We start from the raw sequence: 25839 nt of genomic DNA, 5'->3' as shown, positions 1-25839 counted from the left end.
AGGAGGCTAGACGTAGTCCACCTTGTTGCCCTTTCTATTCCTTCTCTGGGCTTGGTTTCTCTCCATCTATGATATCTTTTTCTTATGAAGAAATCCAGGATAATTTTCACCTGCTAACAATATTGGAGGAAAGAAGAGGTTGGAGGTCTTTTTTATCCTGGCTCTGACACTGAACAGGGAAGAATAGGATAAGGAATATTCCTGGCAGAATCCTGCTCCAGGGCGCTGATTGTTTCTCAGGTAAGGTAGAGTCAAGGAGAAAGACATCATTCTCTTTGGATTCTTTTCGTGGCTGGGTCTCATTCTGTACATTAACAATTAAGTTGATGACAATAAACATGTTTACTTACTAATGGCAAATAACTGATTCCCAAACTTGTCTACGTTTCTAGTTACAGCTATCTGAGCCAATTACCTATTATCCAAAGACAACATATATTTTTTCACATAGAAGAATGGGGATTAAATAAGTCCTTATTCTTTATTGAATAACATAGTCAATAACGATGAGCCTAAGATCAGGTTACTAACATTATTTTCTATTCTGGCAGGTATTTTTCACTTTATGACCTATATTCCAAACTGTACCATTTAAATTACTACTTTGGTAGTTGCATGGGATACTATTTGTGGCTTTAAATTTTGAACCTCTCAAAATAAATTTACCCAAAGCACATTTTGAGAGTCAGCATTTCCACCATCCACATTTTTCATACTGTCTATTCACCACATCCTGCCTTTCATGAAATAAAGACATCTCTTAAGAATTTTCTAGAATAACCATTCTTTGCATATATGAAATTGCTAGTAAAAATACACTGTGGTAACTTTGAAACAATAATTGAAACACAAAAGTGACATGCAATACTTTTAGAGAATCTTAATAAGAACAAACATTTAGTAAACTCAAAATAAGGAATTAGGCACATTTTTTTGTATTTTTTTAATTTATTTATTGCAATAGACTAGCCATGGCCTTTAAAAATCTGATAATATGTATTAAGTAATCTACAACTTTAAGTTGTATTTTTTGTGTATTACATTTGTGTATATATTTTAAGTGTATATTTTGATGACATTTATAACAAAATGCAATTTACTACTTTAAATATTTTTTTCTGTTTAGTATCTTTTTCCCCTTAAGATCTCATGTACCCCAGGCTGGCCTAAAACACACTTTTTAGTTGAAAATGACCTTGAATTTCTGATCATCTTGCATTTCTACCATGAGTGCTAAGATTACAACCCTGCACCATCAGATCCAATGTGACAAGCTGTTGGGACTAAATCTTGTGCCTTGTGAATTCTAGGAAGGAAGTCTATCAACTAAGCTATTTTTGGATCTTACACCAGAATTTATTCAGCTCAGTCAGTCTACAACAATTTTGCTTATTGCTTAGTCATAGTAAAATTATTTATAAGAATAAGGTGTTATTGATGGGGAAGTAACATACAACATTGTAAAGTCACAAAAACATGGAATAGTTCACATGGTAAGCAATAAATATGTAAATAATACAAATTACAATGAAATTTAAAAACAATGACTGAAATAGTGCTTAGATATTATATGTATATTTTAAGTTATCTTATTAGAATAGCCTATAGAAATAGAAACTATCAGCATGCATTTTGGAAGCAGTAACTGTTGCTAGTTAGATGATTCAATTATCATGAACTATTCTGGCATGTTTCAAAAGCACTGCCATTTTAAAACATACAAAATATCTAAAAATGCAACCATGGTAATAGATTCTGAGTGCATGGGTTGGGGGTGAGAGAGAAAGACAATGACAAATTGGTCCAAAAGGACACTGAGACTTCATAGTTGGAAGACTATTGTGCTGACAATTAGTAACAGAGGAAGCAGAGCACAAAACAAATGAATGAAAAAGGCTGAACTTGCAGTGAAAGGCCTTATTATAGTGCAGAAACATTGTTATAATAAAGGGGCAATGTACTCTCCTCTATGGAACTTCCAAACAGCACCCCAATCTCTTTTCTCTTCCTCTGCATTGCATTTTTTCATTAGCATCTGCTTGATTGTGTATTATTTCCAACCCAAAACAATTCCTCTATATCGTTTCTAAATACTGAGGTTGAAAGGCCCTTCCTTCCACTCTGGCCTTAGGCCTCATTTAACATTACTAGAAATATAACAAATGTTTTAAAATCAACAAAGACATGGGAGGGGGGCAGTAAGGCAGTGATTTAGCACTAACAATTCTGGAGAAGCGACAAAACATGAGAACCTCAAGTACAATTTGCAAAAATGATGATAACTATAAAATTTATCAAAAATATCCAGAGGGTCTTTCCTCTGCAACTTAATGTCTGTGCTGTGACTTCTGTTGGAATTGGAAGAGCACTGCTGAAAGCTTTATGTACTAGTGATTTCCCTGCATTGTTTCACTTTCCTCAAATGAGAGGAACTGAAAACTCCGAGAGGTATCTTTATATACTAGATGAGAGTGACAAGATTCGATCCGAACACTGACAAACTAGTGAAGAGGCAGGCACAGAAAGCCCTCACCTTCTGAAGTCCCCACTAGAAAATTTTCACCCTGAAGCCCTAGGCAGGTGGACATGCTGCAGTAAAGAGGGAGAACAGAATGAGTACTGTCTCCAAAGCCCAGCTCTATCATTGGGACAGACAGGTAGTACCATGCTACAGACATGGCTTTAAAAAAAAGCAACAATGAATGTGTACAATGTGTAACAGGCAAGTGCTTAATTAGTGGTAATTTTTTATTATTATTAGTCTCAATTGTATAATGATTTAAAAATTTTAAATCAAGAATTTTTTTTAAAATAAGGACTTTTGAGATGATTCAACTAACTCCTTTATTCTACATATGACAAAATTCTGATTTAGGACAGTTATGCGATCTGTTCAAAATAACACAGTATTTTCTTTTTTAAAAAAACAAAATAATCAGAGACCTGATGGTGATATCTGCATTCACCCTGATCTACCCTAATAGGCTTATATACTCAAATATATTTTGAGTATATAAGAGTCTGTGTGGATGCACCATGTATCATACCAGGAAGAAGATTACATTTTTCTGTGGGTATTGACTACTCATTACTTGAAGAATCTTAACTCCACATATAATCAAATTGAATTAAAGCTAAGAGTTAAAGTTACTTGCTTTGAGACTCTAAGAACATTTTAAATCTCTATACAGCTGCTTTATTACCTAGTTTTTCTTTAAAAGCAATAATATTTAAGCCATGTTTCTTATGGTAAATATATTTATAAAAAGTAAAATAAGTAATACATAGTAGGTTTTTTTAAATGTCAATTCTTTCCATACTCAATTCCCCAATTCCCTATGTATCAAACTTTAATATGGAATTAAAGCACCAATTATGATAGGTACATAATCATGATTCTAATTATTATTTTTTAAACCATACACAATCTCTACTTTCTAGAAACTAAAAGTTTAAGCTGCAAAAATGATTTACTAAAAAGCAATAGTCAAGGACTAAATCAGATAAAAGTATATATACTCAACCAAACATCTTGTATAGATTTTATCAGGTCATAACTGACTGCAGTTGGAAAGTAACAAGCAGAATTATTTTTACCATTCAAATATGAAAGGGTATCATACAAGGATCAGCAATAACATAAGACAACAATACAAGGATCCTGCACTGCATCAAAGTTGGCTTGTTATCTGGTGCTTTATACATTTAATAAATTCTGGCCTGAATAACTGAAATATATTGACCTATCAATATGAAATTCAGTGCAAAACAAACTCTACAGTAAGTCTACCAGGTGCAACTTGTTTTGTATACATTGGTTAGATAGTGCTCAAACCTCCTCACACCTTATATACCTTTCTGCTTTCACCACTCCCTGCGATTAAAGGCTTGCTTTCTGGGATTAATGGCGTGATGAGTCACCATGCCTGTCTGTATCCTTGAACACATGGATTTCTGCCTCTGGAATGCTAGGATTAAAGGCGTGTGCTACCACTGCCTATCCTTTATGTTTAATATTGTGGCTGCTCTGTCTCTGGCCCCAGATAAGTTTATTAGCATGCACAATATTTGGGGGAATACAATACCACATGTAGGCAGCTTATGGCTCTCTAGATGTACTGGGTTACTGCTAAGTCATAAATCTCTCTCCCCATATATCTTGACTGGAACCATGAACTAATTTTTTATTCATATCTGAAATCTATATCTAATGTTTATTCAGGCATAAAGATGATTTTGGTGGTTTTTGGCAATTACTCAGTCTTCCATAAAGGAATTATTTCCACTTTGAAGTTTAAGAATCTAAAAATTCAGTGAAAAGATAATAGCTGTAAATATCAGAGACCATGGCTATGGGATAGAAAAGCTACTTTGCTTAAAATACCTGTGACAATGTGTGTTTTTAGCAGTATTTTTCAACCCAATACATATATTTTCTCAATGATGACTTCACTCTAAGATTATCAGAAATAAGTCAAGTTTTAGAGTTATACTTTCCTTTTTTTTTTTCTTTTTTTGTTTTTTTTGAGACAGGGTTTCTCTTTGTAGCTTCAGAGCCCATCCTGGAACTTGCTGTGTAGAGCAGGCTGGCCTCAAACTCACAGAGATCCGCCTGCCTCTGCCTTCCAAGTGCTAGGATTAAAGGTGTGTTCTACCACCGCCCTTTGGCTGAGTTACACTTTCCTTTAAAAATATATATAAATTTCATCTCTACTTCACTGCATTTAGAAGGCACCTCATTCACAATCCATGTTTGATTTAATACATTCAAACTAGAATAAAGGTCAACTGTTGTTATCTACATCCTCTAGTCCTTCATGAATTTCCATTCTGCATGCTAATGGGTACTTAGCAATTTAAGTACTGGTTCTTATTACTCTAAATCTATGAAAAGTGAAGATGAAAACTGTCTGCTACTAGTAGATCTTAAATATTCCCCCAATACACATATTGGATGCTTGGTGCTTAGCCTGGAGCCCTTGGGAGATGGTGAAAACTTTAAGCGATGGGCCTGCTGGGAAGTCTTTCTGTTACTGGTATCATATTCTTGAAGGTAGTTATAGGACCCTGGTCCTTCCTCTTTTTTGTTTCTTGGTCGTAAGGTAAAGCATTTTACTCTGGTACATGCTTCCACCACAAAGCAGTGTCTCACTATGAACGCAAAGCAAAAGGATGAACCTATCATAAAGGACAACCTCAAAAGCTATGAGCAAAGAAATCTTCCTCCCTTCAGTTGCTTCTTTTAGGCATTTTATCACAATGAGAAGATAAGTACATAATACATTAATTAACATAATATTCTAGTATGAAGGGAGGGAAAAGAATAACATTTAAATGATGGCAGAGTATGTGGTGGTATTTTGATTGTGATCTAACAAAGAAAGCTTGCCTGAAGATCAGCGTGCAGAGACACTAGTTAGCCATAGAGGCCAGGCAGTGGTGGCACACAGCTTTAATCCCAGCAGGAGGGAGAGTTAGACAGATCCCTGTGAGTTCAAGACCACTCTGGCTACACAAGACTGATCCAGTCTAAAAGAGAAACAGAGTCAGGCAGTGGTGGCACACATCTTTGATCCTAGCACTTGGGATCTCACTTGTTTAATCCTAGCACTAGGAAGGTGGAGACAGGAAGTGATATGGCTGGGCGGAGAGAGGAGTATAAGGAGGAAGGAGACAAGAGCTGAGAGCCCTTTCGGCTGAGGATTTCAGAGAGGTGAGAACTAGTGGTTGGCTGCTCTGCTTCTCTTATCTTTCAGCTTTCACCCTGTATCTGACTCTGGGTTTTTATCATTAAGACCAATTAGGATTCGTGCTACAAGAGTATTGCAAGAATTTTTTTAAAGATTCATTTTATTCTTACTTATGTATGTGAGTAGAGTTGTTTTGTGCCAGTGAATGCAGGTACTCATGGAGGCTGGAGGCGTCAATTTCCCTGAAGCTGGCAGTTATGAGTCAACTGATATAGGGCCTGGGAGTTAAACTCAGGTCAGTATTATGCATTCTTAACTAATGAGCCATCTCTTCAGACTTGATCTATAGTAATATAGTTTTAATCTTAATATTTAAATACCAATACCTAGTAAGATTCTTAAACAAAACAGTGACTCCAAAGGCTTCATTTTTTTTTTTTTACCTAAAAAGGGGAAATTTATATAGTATGTTCTCAGATATTCAAGAATAACTATTAAAGTTTTAATATACAGATACTAGGAGATAAGATTAAACTACTTCACCTAATATAACTCAGACTAGTAAGTGGGACATATTCATGAACATGATAACCAAAAAAAAAAAAAAAAAACATACACACACACACACACCACCACCACCACCACCACCACCACCAGCAGTTTGAGAAAGGCAAGGTAATAGTTTTGAAAAAAATGAATGGGGAAAGAAATTTAAATAGGAAGTAAAGGACAAAAAGAAAACTATACAGACAAATAGACGATAAAGACATTCCAACCAGAAGCCAAGACAGGAGCAGAAGAGCAGCAAAGTTTTGGGGAGTTATAAAAAGCTCAGCACTGTTGAAGCAGAATTGCAGAGCAGAGGAGACATGAAGCAGGAGCTGAAAGGAGAGGCCAGATTGAAGAGATCCTGGTATGCTACAGTAAGGAAACTGGATGGCATCCAGGAGGCACTGAAGATCCAAGGCAGGGTTTTCATGGGGGGATGGATGGCATAGTTAGGATATAATTTTAGAAATATCATTTTGACAGACAAGTAAAGGAAGAACATGAGTGGCACAAACTAGAGGCAGAGATTCTAGTTAAGAATCTGTATCAGAGATTAAAAGAGTGATCCCTTCCAGAAAAATAGTTAAAATTCTTATGCATGAGCCTACTTCATAGGTTCAAACATAAGAATAAAATCAGCAGAACTAGAAATGTACTGAGAGTGTGGTAAAGATGTGACAGAAAGGAAAAGAAGGGGAATGGATCCAGGTTTCTGCCCAAGCAGAGGCAGAGCTGAAATACTGAATAACCAGGGAAAATAGACAGCCTAGGACAAGTAAAGGCTATAAAACATCTATGATGGCAATAACTTATAGTGAAATTAATGTGACAACATAATTCTCAGGAGAAAAGCTTGGTCTGAATACATGAAAAAGTGGGAATATGGATGACAGTTTTTTAACTACAAATTCAGGAACAATGTGACCACCCAGCTGTAATGTACAAAGTGTTAAGTCCTGAGGCAGAAGTTTCTTAAATACCATACTATACACAAATTATACACTATGCAAAGGAAAACACAAGGACAGAGAGAAATCTTACAGCACAGAGGGAAAGACCATCTTAAAATCTGGGTCAGCAGATGAAATGCAGCCTCGATGCCAATCCAGGAAACAAATTAAAACTAAAAATTAAGTTTAAGTTTAATGAGGAATTTTAGCCAAGTATATTACCTTGGCATTTGAGGAAAAGGTAAAGCAAAAAGGTCACTTTCCATGTTCTCATGCCCATTTCTCCTGAAAAAGCCATCAATCTACTACAGACTTGCTGACTCTCCTTTGCAACAGGTCTTAGTTCCTCCTTTAACAAATACCCTTCCTATTCCTGGAAAAACGTCCTCATCTCTGAAGTTTTCAACAACAGGCCTTGCTCAGTTCCTATTACCATTATTATAACCCATATATTCCCAGTCATATTTCCCCATGATTATCTACTCCTTCAGTAATCCATATGCCTTGAATCCCATCCTTGGGGATGCTGAAGCAAGATCTCTGTCAGTATGAAGTTAGCCTAGTCTACATAGCAAGTTCCAAGCCAATCAGGGCTACAAAATGAAACTTTGCTAGGGGACCCAAAGCACAAAAACATACAAGTCTGCATTGAGTCTTAGTTTCCAAAGTCTAGATAAAAATCAATGCTAAACAAATGTGTATGTATGTTTTTCTTTTGTTTACCTGTCTTCTGATTATAGGGACCTTAGCCATGAACCCAATAAAGGAAGAAAACAATATTTACTCCCCCCCTCCCCCGACATTAGAAATGAGGTGGCCACTGGAGAAATCATCAAAAGTAGTTTTAATCAAATAGGTAAGGGAAAAAGTTAGACTACAGTAGTTAAGAAGTACAATCAGGGGCTGGAGAGATGGCTCAGAGATTAAGAGCACTGGCTGTTCTTCCAGAGGTACTGAGTTCAATTCACAGCAACCACATGGTGGCTCACAACCATCTGTAATGAGATCTGATGCCCTCTTCTGGCCTGCAAGTGTACATGAAGATAGAGCACTCATATACATAAAATAAATAAATCTTTAAAGGAAAAAAAAAGAAGTGGAATCAGTGAGAACAGACTTTGAGAATTATTTTTCCAGATACTGGGACTAAACCCAGGGTCTTTTTTTCCCCCTTTCTTTTTGTTTTTTCAAGACAGGGTTTCTCTGTGTTACAGCTCTGGCTGTCCTGGAACTCACTTTGTAGAGTCGGTTGGACTTGAACTCACAGAGATCCGCCTGGCTCTGCCTCCCAAGTGCTAGGATTAAAGGTGTGTACCATCGCCGCTTGGCTCAAACCCAGAGTCTTATGAATGCTAAACATGTACTCTACCACTAAGTTATACCTCTAACCAGGACAATGTTATGAAGAAGGAAAGAAAATCAAATAGAAGATTGGAGAAAATTTTAAATCTTTCTAGTTCATATTATAATTTTTCAAATGAGTAAAAAGCCTATTTCTGCGAAATTGCACATGAAGTCCATATAGATGTATACATGTTCATGTGTGAATCCACACACATGTACATATTAGCACTTGTATGTGAAGGCCAGATGTCAAGTACCTTCCTCAATGACTCTCCACCCTACATTAGAGGTAATCTCCCACTAAACCTAGATTGCACAGGTTAGGCTGGATGGCCAAGCCATAAGCTCCATGAAGCAGCCTTCCTCTGCCACTGGTGACTTGGGATAAAGGCATGTTCTGCTGCACCTGTTTTATATGGTCACTGGACAGCCAAACTCAAGGACTTACATGAGCATAGAAAGCAGATAACCAATTGATACACCTCCTAAGCCAGCCCATACAGGAATATTTTTAATTAGTAGAAAAAAAAGGGGACTCAAATTGTAGTTATCAATGAGATATATAGTATTTCTTTACATGTCTGAGAAATATTAAGGGTAGTTAAAGTATTTTAATTTTTAAAATTTATTTTATTTATGTGCATGTATGTGCACCTGCTTGCCTGAATATGTGTCATGTGCATGACGGTGCCCACAGGGGCCAGAAGAGGGCGTCAGATCCCCTGGAACCAGAGTTACAGATGGCTGTGAGCCACAGCCAACAAATGCTATTAACTGCAGAGCCATCTCTCCAGCCTCTTTGAGAACAATACTCTAATGTGGGCCAAGGCGAGTGAAGAACTAACTGTGGGCCAAAGAAAATAGGGTGTGCAGGTTTTTTCCATTAATGCCACAAAAGCATTGTCACTCTCTGCCTTTAATACCTCCTTCTTTGTCTGAATTAGCTCTTGATTTACTTAATCGGCAAGGGCCTGCTCAAACTCCACCTTACAGAGCAGCACACAGAAGTCCAGTATGCTGATGAAGGAAATGTTACAATCAAAGTTTAAAAACATGATCTGCTGCTTCCAATCATACTCAGAGCACGTGCCAAAGTTGAAATCTGGGCCATTTCCTTCACTCATATCCTTCCAATTAAGTATTACTTCCTTAATTATTTATATAATTTAAGGTTATAGTAAAGCTTTACAAATAAAAATATTTAAATAATGGAGTCATGGTAAGAATCCTGAAAATTAGGGGTTCAACTACAACTTTACCTGTGAAAGTCAAGTACCAACAAGTACTTGGTTGTACAAGTAAAAATTACAGATGTCAACTGCTATTTATTTTGTGGAGAAGCTGTCAGTCACTAACTAGGGTCTCTCTCCACAAGTACACATTTATTTCAGCCTCTGCCAGTGGAAGTGTTAGAGCAGATGTTGGCAGACTGTGACATACAGTATGTCTTTAAAACTTGTTGGGGTGTGAAATTTCATAAGGTCAAAAAATGCTGCATTTTGATCAGCAGATAGAGATTTTTCTGTACTCTTAGAAATTATTTCAGACAAACCAATAGAATTGCTAGTAAAATAGACAAACTATTTAGGCAGGACATAGCTATTGTTTAAAAGATAATTTCTATCACTTTAATAAGCAAATGTTCAACCAAAATACCTTTAGACTGAAACTGTGTATCTTAAAGCAATTTAAAAACTCAAAAGATACTATTCCAACTGTCAAAATGATTTAAATAATTTCTTACTTACTAGAGCAATTAATATATAATGAACATGTTTTGATGGGGAAAAGGCTGTTTTCTTTAATACATAAATGTTATGTGCATGTATAATTCATATAACGATAGAGAGCTTCATTTCAAAAAAATAAAAAATTCCCCACACGAAAATTCACTGACATGAATGCAGAGGGTTTTAAAATTAATTCTCAGGGAGGATCTGAGAGACATACCCAGGAGGGTAAAGGGCACAATCAAAATATGTTGCATATAAAAAATTTTTAGATAAAAAACTTAGAAAAATAAAATAAAGTTAGTATTCTTCAATTATTTGTAATTCTATATTCTTTTAAGTTTATTTTTAAAACTGAAAATAAAAGTTTGAAGTTCCTTTATGGTAAAATGAATTTTGTAATACTGAAAATTTTCTAGGATTTTTCTTTGGTTATTTAATTATGTTCATAACTTCAATTCTCCCTATTTTTTTTCAAATGTATCTAACAGATAACATCCAACTGAAATACAGTACAGGGGGTTGTCTAATTAAAATTTCTAACACTATAGACTCCACCTTGTTCTTACATACTCCAATTTTAACTTGAGAATGCTTTACTTCTAGTTTAACATTGCAAGATCTTTTCATTGGATCGGTAAGGATAAATTATCTAAAAGCTTGATCATAACATAAAAATAAGAATAAAAATAAGTTATAATCACAGTCACCTTTCAGTAAACAAATTCAACAAAGACAACATTTCTAAGTAAACTATGAGCATTTTGTTAGATAGTCACAAGAAATACAAATATGACTAAAAACATAAAATAATCCCAGAAAAGGTTTCTAATAGAAAACATTTATATACTCAATCAACCAACCAACCATTGTGACAGGGAATTCTGGAAGGAAATGTAGTAAGTAGCATAACACCTTACAACCAAAATCACAGGTCCTTGTGTGAAAAACGTAAGGCACATAGTTGGGCAATTATATTTATCATATTCAAACTCTAAATATGAAAAATAGTAAACTATATTGCACTGCATACAATTTAAGTCTCTATGTTAAGGAGTTGAAAATTCTTACAGAGTTGGTAATTTCTTTGCAATTAAATGTAAACTTTTGCACTGTTTTTCAGATACATTAACATACATGACACATAAAGCCATGCAAATAAATAGACCCAAGGTGAATTAACAATTGTATACACTTACTTGCCACTGAAAAGTTGTTGAGGGGATAAGGTAAGTCCACATCTTGAGGTTTCTCTTTATAGCCTATGAATGAACCATCTGTCTTCAAAAGGAAATATCTTGGCCTCCAGTTTTTTATATATTCTCCTACATGAAGAAAGCACACATGTTAATGCAAAAAAAAATGAAGTCACTTTTGTTAAGACAATAAATTATGATGTAACATGTCCTGAATATTGGCCTCCCAAATTTTAGTGAGGCAAATTTTCTTTTGACTTATAAAAGAAAGTAAGTCAGTCTATCATTAAGACTCAGTAAAAACTGTTTTTAATAATTTCATACTTTACTCATTTGCACCATTACTCCTTCAGAAAATCATTCATCTGAATACACAGTTTGTTCAGTTTTTCATCTTATCAGACAGTTGTTAAAGCATCTATTCAGCCATCTCAGAAAGCCCTGGTAAAAAACCCACAGTGTTTATGAATTTCAAGGAAAAACACATCATAAGCAAAGTGTGAAACACATGTTCCATCTTCATGACCAATAATACTGCTTTTTGTTTTTCAAAAAAGGACAAAGAGTTAATTCCTTTTCTTTTTTAAGACAGAGTCTCACTGCTATATAGCCCAAGCTGGCCTCAAACTCTGATTCTTCTTGCCTCAGCCTCCAGGGTATGGGATTATTATAGGGTGTATTTCCTTGTTAAATCTTGACCTTAACTTCCTCTTTCTAGGAAAATAACATTTCACAAACGCTAGAGACAAGTCACAAAGATGAAAGAACATGAGCTAATAAAGCCCAAAACCACATCAAACTTAACATATAGAAACAAATACAACACACAGCCATTATGGAGCATGACTAACAGTAGATAAACATACACTTTATTAGATTTACATATTTGCTCCTATCTCTCCACCAAACTAGGCTCAACTTTGAAACAGCAGAGATAATTCTAACTTAATGGTGGCACGTCAGGCACAGCATTTCCCACTTCTTTCTCAGCACTTGAGGAGGCTGAAGCAGAAGCATCACCATGAACTCCAGGTCTTCCTGAGCTACGAAGCAAAATGGGGTGGGGTGGGGGCATTACAGAGTGAGTGAGTAAGGGAGGAAGAGGAAGAAGAAAAAGCAGAGAAGGAGGAGGAGGAGGAGGGAATCATGTGACTAACTGTCTCCTGATATTAAATCTCAAATGCTGAATCTCACAACTACAAAAATCTGGAAAGTTTACTTTTGCTACAAAGCAGCTTCTTCTTTTGACCAAGTTTAAACATAGCATTTGACCTCTGTCATGCCTTATAGGACCAGTGGCTAAGTCAGAATGGACTTCCCAAGAAGTCTCTCCTGCCAGCCTTACCTAAACTAGCCTGCTATTGCCTTACATCCACTCTACTAAGGTTCTTAACTGCTTTCTCAGGCTACTCATCACAGCTTCTACTAACAAACCACCTCCAGATTAATCTTCCCTATGTTTGATTTCATTGGTTTTTATCATTCTTCTGCTTTAAAGTATCGCTCTATACTTTAACATTAACACAACTTGATGGACATGTGGAGCATTCCTTAAATCCCAGCACTCAGAAGGCAGAGGCAGAGGCAGAGGCAAATGGATCTCAGTGAGTTCAAAGCCAGCCTGGTCTACAGAGAGAAAGTTCCAGGACGGCCAGTGCTACACAGTGAGATCCTGTCTCAAAAAACAAAAAAAATAAAAACAAACTCATTACATTTAATGTAACATATATACATTAAAAAACCTATTTTCTGAGCCAGTGTGGTGGCATGTACCTGTAATCCTAGCACTAGAAAGGGAAAGAACCTCAAGTTGAAGCCTAAACCTGTCTTTTAGTAAGAAAAGCAGCACTGTATAGCTTTTCTACCTACCTCTTAACTATAAGTAATTGGGCTTATTTTCTACTAATACATTCAATCTATGAAGGTATGTTGTTCTGGCTGAAATATAAGGGGGAAATGCAACTGAAAAAGGGAAGACTATTCAAATAGCTATGGGCAGTGCTAGGATTACAAGTACACGCCACCATGCTGGCTCAGAGAACAGTAGTATTGAATACTAGTACACTAGAATTCAAAATAAGGGGTAGTTTCTAAAATATTAACGGTGATGTGAAATTTGCAACTTTACCAATGCGCTCTGTTAGATGAATGCCCATTTACTCAGATTCCACTTTGAATAACTCTTGTTATTCAAATGCATAAAAAATCATGCATTAGTCATACAGATACTAGTTTACTGATTTAAGCAGTTCAACTTTCACAGTTGAAACACTTTATATAGTTAGTTATATTTGTTACTGTTAACCGATTTCATTTTATTTTTTTATTTTTTTTTAGTTTTTCGAGACAGGGTTTCTCTGTGTAGCTTTGCGCCTTTTCCTGGAACTCACTCTGTAGACCAGGCTGGCCTCGAACTCAAAAAGATCCGCCTGCCTCTGCCTCCCAAGTGCTGGGATTAAAGGAGTGCGCCACCACCGCCCGGCCCAATTTCATTTTTTAAAATCTCTTTTTAAAGTACTGGGAAGCTTTAAAGCTCATGATAGTGGACATATTTTCAAAATTCTAATCTTTGCTCTTGGAGCTCAATTTTCATAATCCTAGCAAATACTACCAATCTTTGTTTACTTGCAGTGATATACTCTAGTACCCTCTACTTACTATCACTTGACTAATAGTCCTATTAAATAAGTGAAAGATGCATATATAAATATTTGACACATGTATATAGGTAGATGAAAGAAATTTCAACACACACACACATACCTCATGCCCTCTACACTTAGCTACTGGGATTACAGGTCTGAACCACTGCACCCAGCTCTTGACATGGGTGCTGAGGATCTGAACTCAAGTCCTTTTGTTTGTACATCAAGTACTGTACAGACTAAGACATCTTTCCTAGCCTCCATAATCTTACTTTTACAGATAGAACTTGCATTTGAGCTCACACTCAATACATTAAAACTAAGTTATCTTTCTTTTGTATTTACGCTCATAGATTTCAATTAATTTAGGAGATAGCTTCTTTATGATTGAAACAAAACGTCAAAAAAAAAAAGGCAACAAGAAATTTTTCTGTGGACAGTCACTAACATGCATTCAAATTTTGGAGGAACTCTCCTGGTAAACCTTCAAAAAACACTGTAGGAATACAGGGATAACATTTCCAGCACAACATTTTCCTGTTATTAGCTACTATTTCCTGTGCATTTACTTCTTTCTTACCCTCTTTGAATAGAGGTTATATCTACTTTGAAATCCACTGTTACCAACACACACAGTCAGGCTTTGCCTATTGTCAGAGGCGTTCTCTGTTATATGTCCCTAGGCAATTTTGTCACTATGTAAACATTTTCTACCGTACATTCTAGATCATACAGTCTACCACATACCTAATCCCTGTGCCTGTGTGTATAACGTATGTGTGTAGCCTATTACTTCTGGGATTGCAATGAACAAAACAGTAAGATTACATGAAGAAGAAATGATGCAACTGAAAGCCAGGATAAATAAACACAAGTTACTCTTGGTCGAACAAAGTGTACTAGTTTACAGAATGCATTTTTTAATTAAGTAGAAGTGACTCTAAAATAATGATTAAAAGCATAGTAGAGAAAAAAATATAAGCCAATACTCATCAAATTGTTATCAAGAATTATACATTATATATAATTATAGTATTTATTTGCACAATCAACTGCAAAGATTTGTTTATACCAAAATCACCACAACCACATAAGTAATGACTTTTACTATAACTACGCTATTAGGCAACAGGATTTCTCAGTTTTATTATCAGTATTATAGGACCACAATTCCAATTTCCCAAAATGTATGGTCTTCCAATTTCCCAAAAAGGATTCTAGTATTTTGGGGTTCTGTAATGAGCTAAATGATAGATTTTCAAAAAAGGTATAAATCCCAATCTCTGGAACTTGTGAATATTGCCTTATACAACAGAAGACAGTATCATCTCATTTTCCAAGAGAGGCAAATAGGAGTACAGATTTCTAGAACAGCTTCTCCTGGATTATCTGGTGGAGCCCCCTATCAAGTTTAAAATGCTCTTAGAAGAACAGATTTGACAGAGGAGTAAACAAGACATATGGAGCAGAGGAGGAGGCAGGTGACCATGGGGGCAATGACAGGAGATTCAGCACAAGCTAGGGAATACCTGGAGCCTCCAGAAACTAGAAGAAATAAAGAACAGATTTTGTCCTAGAGCCTTTGAAGGAAGAATAACCCTGCTCATGTCTTGTTTTCTATGCTCTGGTCTCTGCAACTATGACAGAAAATTTTTCTGTTATTGTAAGTCATCACTTTTATTATTGAATGTACCAACTCTAAGGAATTAAAGACCACTCTTACATACTATAATCAAAGACTTGGCTATACAACAACCACAAAAAATAAATCTAATGATCTATTATGATTTTAGCATAAGAGAGAAGGATCCAGACTCAATTTCTTGTAAATGCAAAAAAAAAAAGCTCCAAACCATTCTTATAAGCAATAGAGAATTCTATTTGTGTATTTGTAGGTTTGAAAGAAAATGGGTTTTTTTTTTGTTTTTTGTTTTTTTGTTTTTTTTTTTTTTGAGAGTTCTGAGTTCTAATTTATGATGCTTTTAGAGTTGGGTCTCTGCCAACTTTCTTATTATTTAATAATTTATTTCTTGTATTACAACAAATAATCCAGTTTTGAGTAGACTGTCACTATGTAAAGAACAATATAAATGCTATTTTGTTTTAGCTCTCGGGTTGTTTCAATGCATATGACAGATTTGCCACCTAAAATCTGACATCCTATTCAAATGGACCATACTGGAGGAAGGAGGATATACATTCAACTCAGGATCTCCCAAAGTTAAAGTTGTTCCATCTAGCGTCAAATTTCATCATTTGATATCTTCATTTTAAATTCACACATATAAACCTTATTTCATTATTCATTAGTACTTTGTTGAGAATCATCACTGTAATTTTTAAAAGCTGAAGGCATCAGAAAGTACCAAAGTAGGAATTAGGAGCATATGTGCCTGGACCTAAATCAGATTCAATGTTCCAATAGCTTCTGATCTGCATTTCCTGGAGATGTCTATATTTGTTCAGATATCTAACTGGAAAAGATGCTTATACATAATCAAGGCTTCTCCTCTTAAAAATGAAATGAGATGGTAAATATCTGATTCTGTCTTAAGGTTAGGTTGTATTGAAGAACCTGATAATAGCTCTAGGCTATGAGAGGCATAAAGTCAGACGCAAGATGAAATATGTGCCAGTGCAGAACACTGCATAAATACTCATGTGCTAGAAACCTATCTTCAACAGTGATGATTCTCCTTTTCCAACTGAGATGTGGACAGGGTAATAATATATGGACTAGCCTAATAATATAGAATAATAACTAGATAAAATAATTCTGACCTTATTAAAACAAATACAGATGCAATCCAGCTCAAATATTTGATATTATAGCACTATTTTCACAAATCTCATAAAAAAAACCATTTAGAATTTAATTACACAAAACCATCATATTAAGAATATGCTACTTATAACATAGGATGGGATATGAGTTTTCCATATTTCCTCCATAGAAATTAAAGACCCTAATTACTAACAGTGAATAAACTTAAATTATTAAGATATACATGTGATATTGCTGTTTAAGTTTCCAGTGGACATTCCTACTTGATGTATCAAAAATTAAAAAGCTAAACAAAATTCTCAAGCTAGGCTTCAGGGATTTTTTTTTTTACTTTTTAAAATATATACTCTATTTCATGATTCTCTCAGTGGCTAGGCATAGTAGTACACACTTGTAATTTATAATCTGGAGGCTGAGGCAGGATTGTGTGTTTGAGGCCATCCTGAGTTACACAGTGCAACTGTTTCCAAAGAGGAAAAAAAAAATCTCTAAGTAAAACACTATAATGTAATGGTTTGGAGCAAGACTCTGGGGGCACACAACTTAGATGTGAATTGTGATTACATCACTAAACTAAGAGAATTTACCCTGTCCACATCTCAATTGGAAAAGGAGAATCATCACTGTGCCTACTCAAATTATGTAAGGACATAATATAGAAACTCTTGAAATATTTCTTGGCATACATTAAGTACTATATTTTGTTAATAAATGGAGCCACCACTAACTAATATAATTTATAATCAGCACTGTACTTATTCAGAAATATTCATATAATCACAAAACATTAATAAATGTATATCATCAACCAAAAAAGGTCTTTTGAACTGGTGACAGGTATATAAAATTTTTAATTTTAATTTTTATTATTTTAATCCATAAGGGGGGAGGGTACATGCATGGTGAGTGGAGGTACCCATAGAGTCCAGAAGAGGGTGATAGATCCCCTAGAGCCGGAAACAGGTAGTTGGGAGCAGCATGACAGGGGTGCTGAGAATCAAACTCCAATCCTCTCAAGAGCAATGCATGCTTTTCAACACAGAATAGTTATCTCTAGCCCTGAAACACTGTTATTAACAAAAAAGGAAAAAGAAAAAATTATGCAATATGCTATGTCTAACAGCATTAGTTCAAATCATAACACTTCTTTACGACAAAGATAAAACAGCAGAAATGTAAACAGAAGTCTCACAGCTTTCACAACTTCTTTCCTTTATTAATGGGATTTCCCTGACCTTCCCAGGCTTGTCCTGAACAGAGCTCAAGCAATCCTCTAGCTTTAGCCTCCCAAGTCCTAGTCACACGCCACCTGGTTTTTATGAACTGATAAACATTAAATTTAAGACTTTCTAGGAGCTAGGGAGATGGTTCAGCAGGCAAAAGCATTTGCTGTGCAAACCTAACCACCAGAGTTTCAGTCCCCAGAACCTACAGAAATGTCAGGCTGTGATCCTAGCATGGCTGAACTAGCAGAACCGGAAGGCTCTAGGTTTGAGTATATAAGGCAGAGAGTGGTAGGAGAAGGCAGTTGACTTCCACACTCACATGCACACAAATGTAGCTAGAGTTTTCCTGCCTGGCCCACAGTCAGGACAAATCTCTCTCACCTGCCAGTCCCACAGCCACTCAGACCCGACCAAGTAAACACAGAGACTTATATTGGTTACAAACTGTATGGCCGTGGCAGGCTTCTTGCTAACTGTTCTTACAGCTTAAATTAATCCATTTCTATAAATCTATACCTTGCCACATGGCTTGTGGCTTACCGGCATCTTCACATGCTGTTTGTCATCGTGGCGGCTGGCAGTGTCTCTCTGACTCAGCCTTTCACTTCCCAGCTTTATTCTCCTCCTTGTCCCGCCTATACTTCCTGCCTGGTCACTGGCCAATCAGTGATTTATTTATTGACCAATCAGCAACACACTTGACATACAGACCATCCCACAGCACACAAATGTGTGTTCACCTCCAGACATGGGTGCTCACTCTCATACTTGTTCATGTATGCATGCATACATGTGTGGGCGTGTACACACGCAAACACACACACACACACACACACACACACACACACACATTCAATTCTAATAAATGCTTTTATATATTTAAAAAAAGGGGGGTCTGGTGTGGGATGACTCATCCCTAACAGGCCTGAGGGACAGTCGGCCCAACCAGTAATAAGATACTTTCTGAGAGCCAACCTGGGTCTGCCTAAGGGGCTTAGCAACAGCAGCTGAGACATGATTTAGAGATGACCTGGACCAATGAGAGGCAGCCATGTCATACCAGCAGATGCATATTCATCAGACCTTTCCCCAGGGTGGGGTGGAGGGTATATAACACTTGCCTCTTCCTGAATAAACTGAGCTTGTTGTTTCAACATTCTCCCAGAGTCTGTGTCATTGACTCTGTGCCTACTTGGCCCCCTCCCCCAAAGGGAACAACAGCACAGGACCCTGCCACATCCTGGCACCTTTCAGTAAAGACAAAACTTACATCTTTCCATAAACCCACAGTACTCTTAGAATCTTCATGGGCTTCATTTTTTAACTGCAGACAAAAAGATGCTTAATGCTACCATTAGAATAAGTATCTGTTTAACCTCATGGTTCACATCATAGTAAATATTTAGTTATTTTTTGACAGATGCAAACTAAATTTAAATACCTGAGCTTCCTAAAAGAATAAAGCAGATTTTTTTTCTACAGTATATTTTGTAAGTAAATGTTATCCCCCTAAACAAAAAATATTGTACAATGCAGCATTATATGATATAGCTTAACTATCTTAAAGCCAAATATTATATAGGAAAGTACATTATGTTAAATATAGCATGACATCTGCAATCTTTAAAACTGCCTGTTTCATTTCTATACAAAGGTGTCAAATAAGCTATAAATGGAAGTCTGTTCATGTCTCTCAGGGAGAAGAAACAGGTTTTTCATTGAACTTACCGCATTTTGTAGATGTCTTAAAAATAATCCTGATAATTTTATTTTGTATTCTTCATAATGTAGTAAAGTATCACAGTACTTTGCAATTGCAAAAGACTATATAAAAATATAACTTTTAAAAGTAAAATTTTGTCCTTATAAAATATATTATTTAAATTTAAGGAATATGGTTTATAATTCAGAGAATAGTAAATCATTCCATTAAGAATGATGCTCAGTAGGTTATTCTCATGTTTATTCAAACTGTTAAATATGAGACAAAGATGATCAAAAAGAAATTAAAGAGGTTTTAGTTATTATTTCAACATATAGCCTAAGACATTAATCACCTTATACTTGCACAGTGATATATAAGAATGTGTACAAACACTCATACACATATATAATTTAGTTTTTCCAATTTTTAAAAATTTTAATGTTTAGATTGTCACTTCCTTTTCACTAAGTCATTCAAATATGTTATTTCTTTGCCCTTCAGTAAATGAAAAGTGATAAATTCTTTTGTGATCTCTACTAATGTCACTAAATAACTGTAATCAACTGGCTTGAATATGTGTTAGCTTCCATAAGCTAAAAAAGAGAAACTGAATTTGTCTACAAAACACAACAAAGGCAATATGGGCTCCAGGTCACTCATTCTAAGTGGTCAATGAGCACCACAGATCACAGACTATGCTTGAAAACATGTTTTTAGAATTTAAGAAAAGATGTATAATTAGGTTAAAGACCTGACTACTCCTCCTGAGTTTCAGTCCCCAGCACTCACATGGCAGCTCACAACTACCTGTAACTCCAGTTTGAGGGAACTCAGCGCCCTCTTCTGGCCTCTGCACTTATGGTGTATAGACGTACATGCAAACAAAATGCCCTATCACAGAAAACAAAAATAAAAGCCTTAAAACATTATTTAGTGCTGAAATACATGCAAGTATTAAGAATGTAGAAATGAATGATGCAGGTATAGTCCAACCCTCATAAAATTTTAAGTCTAGTAAAAAGTTTTTAAGAATGGAATGTACAAAGAGAAGATGGGAGAGATTTTAGTGAGAAATAAAGCTGGGCTCTGAAACACATCTACAATTCCAGACATTCAGGGGTCTGAGGAAAGAGGATCCCTTGAACCCAGAAGTTTGAGGTCAGCTTGGACAAAATAGTTTAGGACATAGATGCACTCAAAATAATAATAATAATAAAAGTTTTCTATATAAAAATGTATTTACTCATTTTTTTTTTTTTTTTTGGTTTTTCAAGACAGGGTTTCTCTGTGTAGCTTTGCGCCTTTCCTGGAACTCACTTGGTAGCCCAGGCTGGCCTCGAACTCACAGAGATCCGCCTGCCTCTGCCTCCCGAGTGCTGGGATTAAATGCGTGCGCCACCACCGCCCGGCCATATTTACTCATTCTTGATGAAGAACAGTTGTATCATTTTCCTTCATGGATTCCTTCAATGAAGGAATTATTTCCTTCTTTAACTAACCAGTGTTGAACTATGAGATCTATGCAATGACTTTAACCACAGTAAATAACAACATCATCTCTGATTCTCTGCCATTTCCAAATATCTATACATGTGCCTAGAGAAAGAGTACTTGATACTATTTTTTGTTGTCTGGGGGTGATTTTAGTATACAATCTTTCAACATTTCAGCACTCTATTGCTGCTATGCTAACTCTATGATGAAGAGGCACTACCTGCTCTCATCTTGCAGAAGTTTGTCTGCTCCTGGACTGGACAATATCACCACTACAACTGGCAACATAGAAGTTGTTTACAATTTTGGTGACTCTGATGCTTTGTACTTCCAAAATGCCTTAGAAGCTTTCCAGATGTACCCACATTTCTCTGCTTTTCCATATGTTCCTTCATGATTATTTTGAGAAATATATTATAGTCAAGAAATTCTGCTTCCACTGAATAATGCATGAACTTGTCGTTTTTATATTAAGTATAGTTTTCATGTCTACTTCCTAAGGAAGGCTAGGGTCCATGTTTTGCTTTGAAGCTAAAGCCCTTAAAAAAAAAATCTAGGAACTGAATAATTTAAGACAGTGGTTCTCAGCCTGCGGGTTGTAACCCCTTTGAGGGTTGAATGACCCTTTCACAGGGTCACCTAAGACCAGTGGAAAATAGATATTTGCATAATGATTTTATAAAATTATGAAGTAGCAATAAAAATAATTTTATGGTTGGGGGGTCATCACAACATGAGGAACTGTATTAATGGGCTGCAGCATTAGGAAGGTGGAGAACCACTGTTGTAAGATGTTAGAACTTCAACTTCTCTAAGACCTCAGTGTGGTTGATCTGTCAGTATTTTATTATTTTTTTTCCAAAACCCAAACAATTACCACTTTACCTTTAACCATTCTGCTATTTGTTTAATGATACTCAGGAACCTGGTTAATGAAACCAAGGTTCCTATTGTTCTTAGGCAACATCATCACCCTTTACACCAAGAAATAATACTTTTTAATTACTCTTTTAAACACAACAACATCCTAACCGTATTATAGTATCAAATTTTACTGAGAAATCCAGGGGGAGTAGAGAACACATATTCTCGCCAACAGAAAACAGCATCCTGGCAATTTAATGAAGAATAAACCATGACATTAGTTTACATAGAAGGAGATATGTTGTGGAGAATTACTCAATCTGTACTCAGCTTCCTGCTGTGTTAAATGTGAGCTAAATTATTATTTTGCTTTCACTTACGCCCTTGTAGATTGTGAAAGCAGAGCTTTCTTTTTCTACATTATTGCAAAACCTCTTTTCTACACTATTTTAATAATGTGGAAATGTTAAAAGTACTACAAAGGTAGAGGGAGACAGATCTCTGGAGGCCAGCCTGATCTACATAGTGAACTCCATGACAGTCAGCACTATGTAGAGAGACCATGCCTCAAAACAAAACAGTAAGAAAAAAAAATCTGCAAAGGAATGGACTAATTTAAACATGTAATTTTATTAGAAAAAATTAACATCTATACTGTAAATATTTTCCACTTTTATCACATCACCTCTCTAAATATTTATGTCTAAGTAATATATATATATATAATTTAATTATAATTTAATTTAGTCTTCATAAAATCAAATATGGAAACAATGTAACCATAGCATAAACCTACTCACCATGTCTGTTCAACGCCTAGAACAGATCAGGGTAAGAAATAGCTACTAAGTGAATAAATAAACAATTTACCACTATGCTAAAGGACTACACTCACGGCAGAAAACCTCAGGACATCTCAGTCTAATACAAACTGGAATAAATCTCAGTCTCCCTTTTGATGTCCACTGTGCAAGTACTATGAAACTGTAGTGCTCGCTGATCAGGAGGCCTGTGCTATGTAGGAGAAAAACATCAGGTAGTTCAACCTGTCACCCATTTCGCCCCCACTTTAAAAAATGAGTGGAAAGAGTACTGCTTTATCTTAGACCTTTGCCTAGGAATCTCTCCAATGATCAACTTCTAGTGGTGGAATCCTAAAAATGTAAACACTTCAAATCCATGGCAGCTATCATTTTAAGGGTAAAGTCATGCCCTTTAAAACTCTCCTCTTTCTTCTTTTCTTAAACAATAATCTAGACTTTCATCACCATCAGGTTACAGGGTGAAGGAAAGAAAGGCTAAGACAGAAGCAAAGAAAACTTGAAAGTCGCCGGGTGGTGGTGGCGCACGCCTTTAATCCCAGCACTTGGGAGGCGAGGCAGACGGATCTCTGTGAGTTCGAGACCAACCTGGGCTACAGAGTGAGTTCCAGGACAGGCTCCAAAGCTACAGAGAAACCCTGTCTTGGGGAAAAACAAAACAAAACTTGAAAGTCCTCAGCTAAGCAATGTGTTCAGGTTTCATACCAAGGGATGTCTTCAGGCAAGCATTGTAGCATTGTTACTGCAGAGATAGCCACAAGAAACTGAGACACAAGGAAAATCCAGTAGAGGACAGAGATGATACTGAATAGACAGCTACATAAACAACATTCTTTTCACACAGTGGTTGCAGACCCAACTGTTCAGATTCAAATGACAGTTCTGTCACTTACTATACTAAGTATGTGAGTGACAAACTGGGCACATCAATCTCTCTATGCCTCAGTTTCCTCTTCTGGAAAATAGGGACAAGAGTAATAGAAAAACAGATTAATATTTACAACATAAACAAATCTACTCACAGTAAGAATTATATAATTGTTTGCTAATAAACTAAAACATTCTATGGTATAAAAAAGAAAACCAATAAAAAAGAAAAAGACTCAGGGGGTAGGGAAGGATCTGAAGATACACTGTGGTCATGCATTAAAATCTTTTTTTTTTTTTTTTTTTTTTTTGGCTTTTCAAGACAGGGTTTCTCTGTGTAGTTTTGCACCTTTCCTGGAACTCGCTTTGTAACCAGGCTGGCCTCAAACTCAGCGAGATCCGCCTGCCTCTGCCTCCCGAGTGCTGGGATTAAAGGCGTGCAAAAGGCAAGTAAAAGAAATTTAGGGGCTGGAGAGACACTCGATAAAGTGTTTGAACTCAAGGCTTCATGCTTCTGTGGCAATCTCCAGAACCTGCCTAAGAACCCTGAGCATGATGGCACAGCTTGTATTCCCAGCCCAGGGAAAGAGAGACAGTGATCTCTGGAGCTCACACACCAGCCAGTCTCACTGAGCATGGAAGCTTCCAAGGAGTGACTTGTACCTCAAAACAAAACAAAACAAAACAAAACAAAGGTGATGGAGAGTGGTGAAGACACCTGACGTTGACCTCTGACCTCAGCACACTCGTGCAACACCATACATGATAAAACTTCATTATTTACTGAACTTGTTCCTGTTTTTATCCACCATTCTTATTAACAATAATCTCAATTTTTAAAAAAACCTGCAATACTCTCATAGAAATCCTCTTTTCTAATTCAGTATCAAGTAATCCTTGAAAGGCAATAAAGTAGATAGACCACTTAAGCACTTCATTTCTTTCTAATCTCATTAAAAATGCTACATGCCAAAAGAACAAAGCAAAGGTTGGGTCTCATTCTTAACATTCTTCCTTTCCTGTGCTCCCTCTTTTATTGTACAACTTAATCTCATTCTGAATTTGCAAACATATTAAACTACACATTAGACTAGGCTATTAAAATTACTTTGGAAAAAGTACATTTTTAACTGCTAATATCTTATATATAACCATTACATATTAGTAAAGTGCACATTCTTGATTAAAATTTTAAACATTTTTACATTTTTTAAATTGAAAGGAAAATCTTCCATTTCAAAGAATCCTGTTTTATATATAGATTCAAATGTAGGGATGCAAATTATTTTAAATACAAATAATTTAAAATACTTTAATATCTATCGTTAAATGCATGAAAAAGCAAAACACACACAAGTAAAATCACCTGGTATTTCCCAAGTAGATGATTTTCTTATCCTCTTTGAATATGGAGCTAATGTAACATTTGTGGTCAGTCAGCTGTTAATTATTTTTTCAAGAAAGAACTGTGCTTAAATGTTTTCATCAAATTGAAGAGCTCAGATACATTTATCATGTTTAAAAAGAGCAAATAAGAAAAGCAACAAGAAATCAAACACTATTCAATTATTCAAATAAACTCATTCTCCTCTCCAAATCAAGCCTGCACATCGGATAAATACCAGAGAAGCCACTTCTCAATGTTAATAATGAATTTACTTACCTTGGCCCTCTGAGGGCAGTATTACCTAACACATAGGCAGAAATTACAGAAAACAACCTTTATATATCATTCTAATAAAAATCAGATTTAAAAACTGGAAATGAACATAAATTTGCTCATTATACATTAAAAATGTTTCTATCATTATCATCATTTGTATTTGGACATCATAATGGTTATATTGAAATGCTTGTAGTAACTTTAAAAACAAAAACAAAACAAGATATCAGGAAGAAAAATGTCTGGAAGTCTCACATAAAAGTCACCCAAAAGAAATTTTTTAAAGTAATATAAGTAGCCTATTGGGCTG

At 35.8% G+C, this 25839-nt stretch overlaps 1 protein-coding gene across 2 annotated transcripts in view; it reads right to left on the bottom strand.

Moving 5' to 3' along the window:
* Positions 1–25839, bottom strand: part of Akt3 (AKT serine/threonine kinase 3) — a 236334-nt gene that overhangs the window by 108616 nt on the left and 101879 nt on the right. The window contains exons 1-2 of one of the 2 annotated variants that reach the window (XM_059280534.1): positions 14685–14779; positions 11463–11588 (exon numbers count right to left, since the gene is read on the bottom strand). Coding sequence is in view for 1 of the 2 variants with exons in the window: in XM_059280533.1 (XP_059136516.1) it covers positions 11463–11588 (126 nt within the window). In the remaining variant the exon portion in view is untranslated. Of the gene's footprint in view, positions 1–11462; positions 11589–14684; positions 14780–25839 lie in introns of those variants that run through there. The other variant, XM_059280533.1, reaches the window with a different exon arrangement.

The sequence above is a fragment of the Peromyscus eremicus genome, chromosome 15, assembly GCF_949786415.1.
Source record: "Peromyscus eremicus chromosome 15, PerEre_H2_v1, whole genome shotgun sequence".
In the NCBI taxonomy this organism is placed as follows: domain Eukaryota; kingdom Metazoa; phylum Chordata; class Mammalia; order Rodentia; family Cricetidae; genus Peromyscus; species Peromyscus eremicus.
Note: the sequence above shows the minus strand (reverse complement) of the source record. Positions and strands in the feature narration are given on the sequence as shown.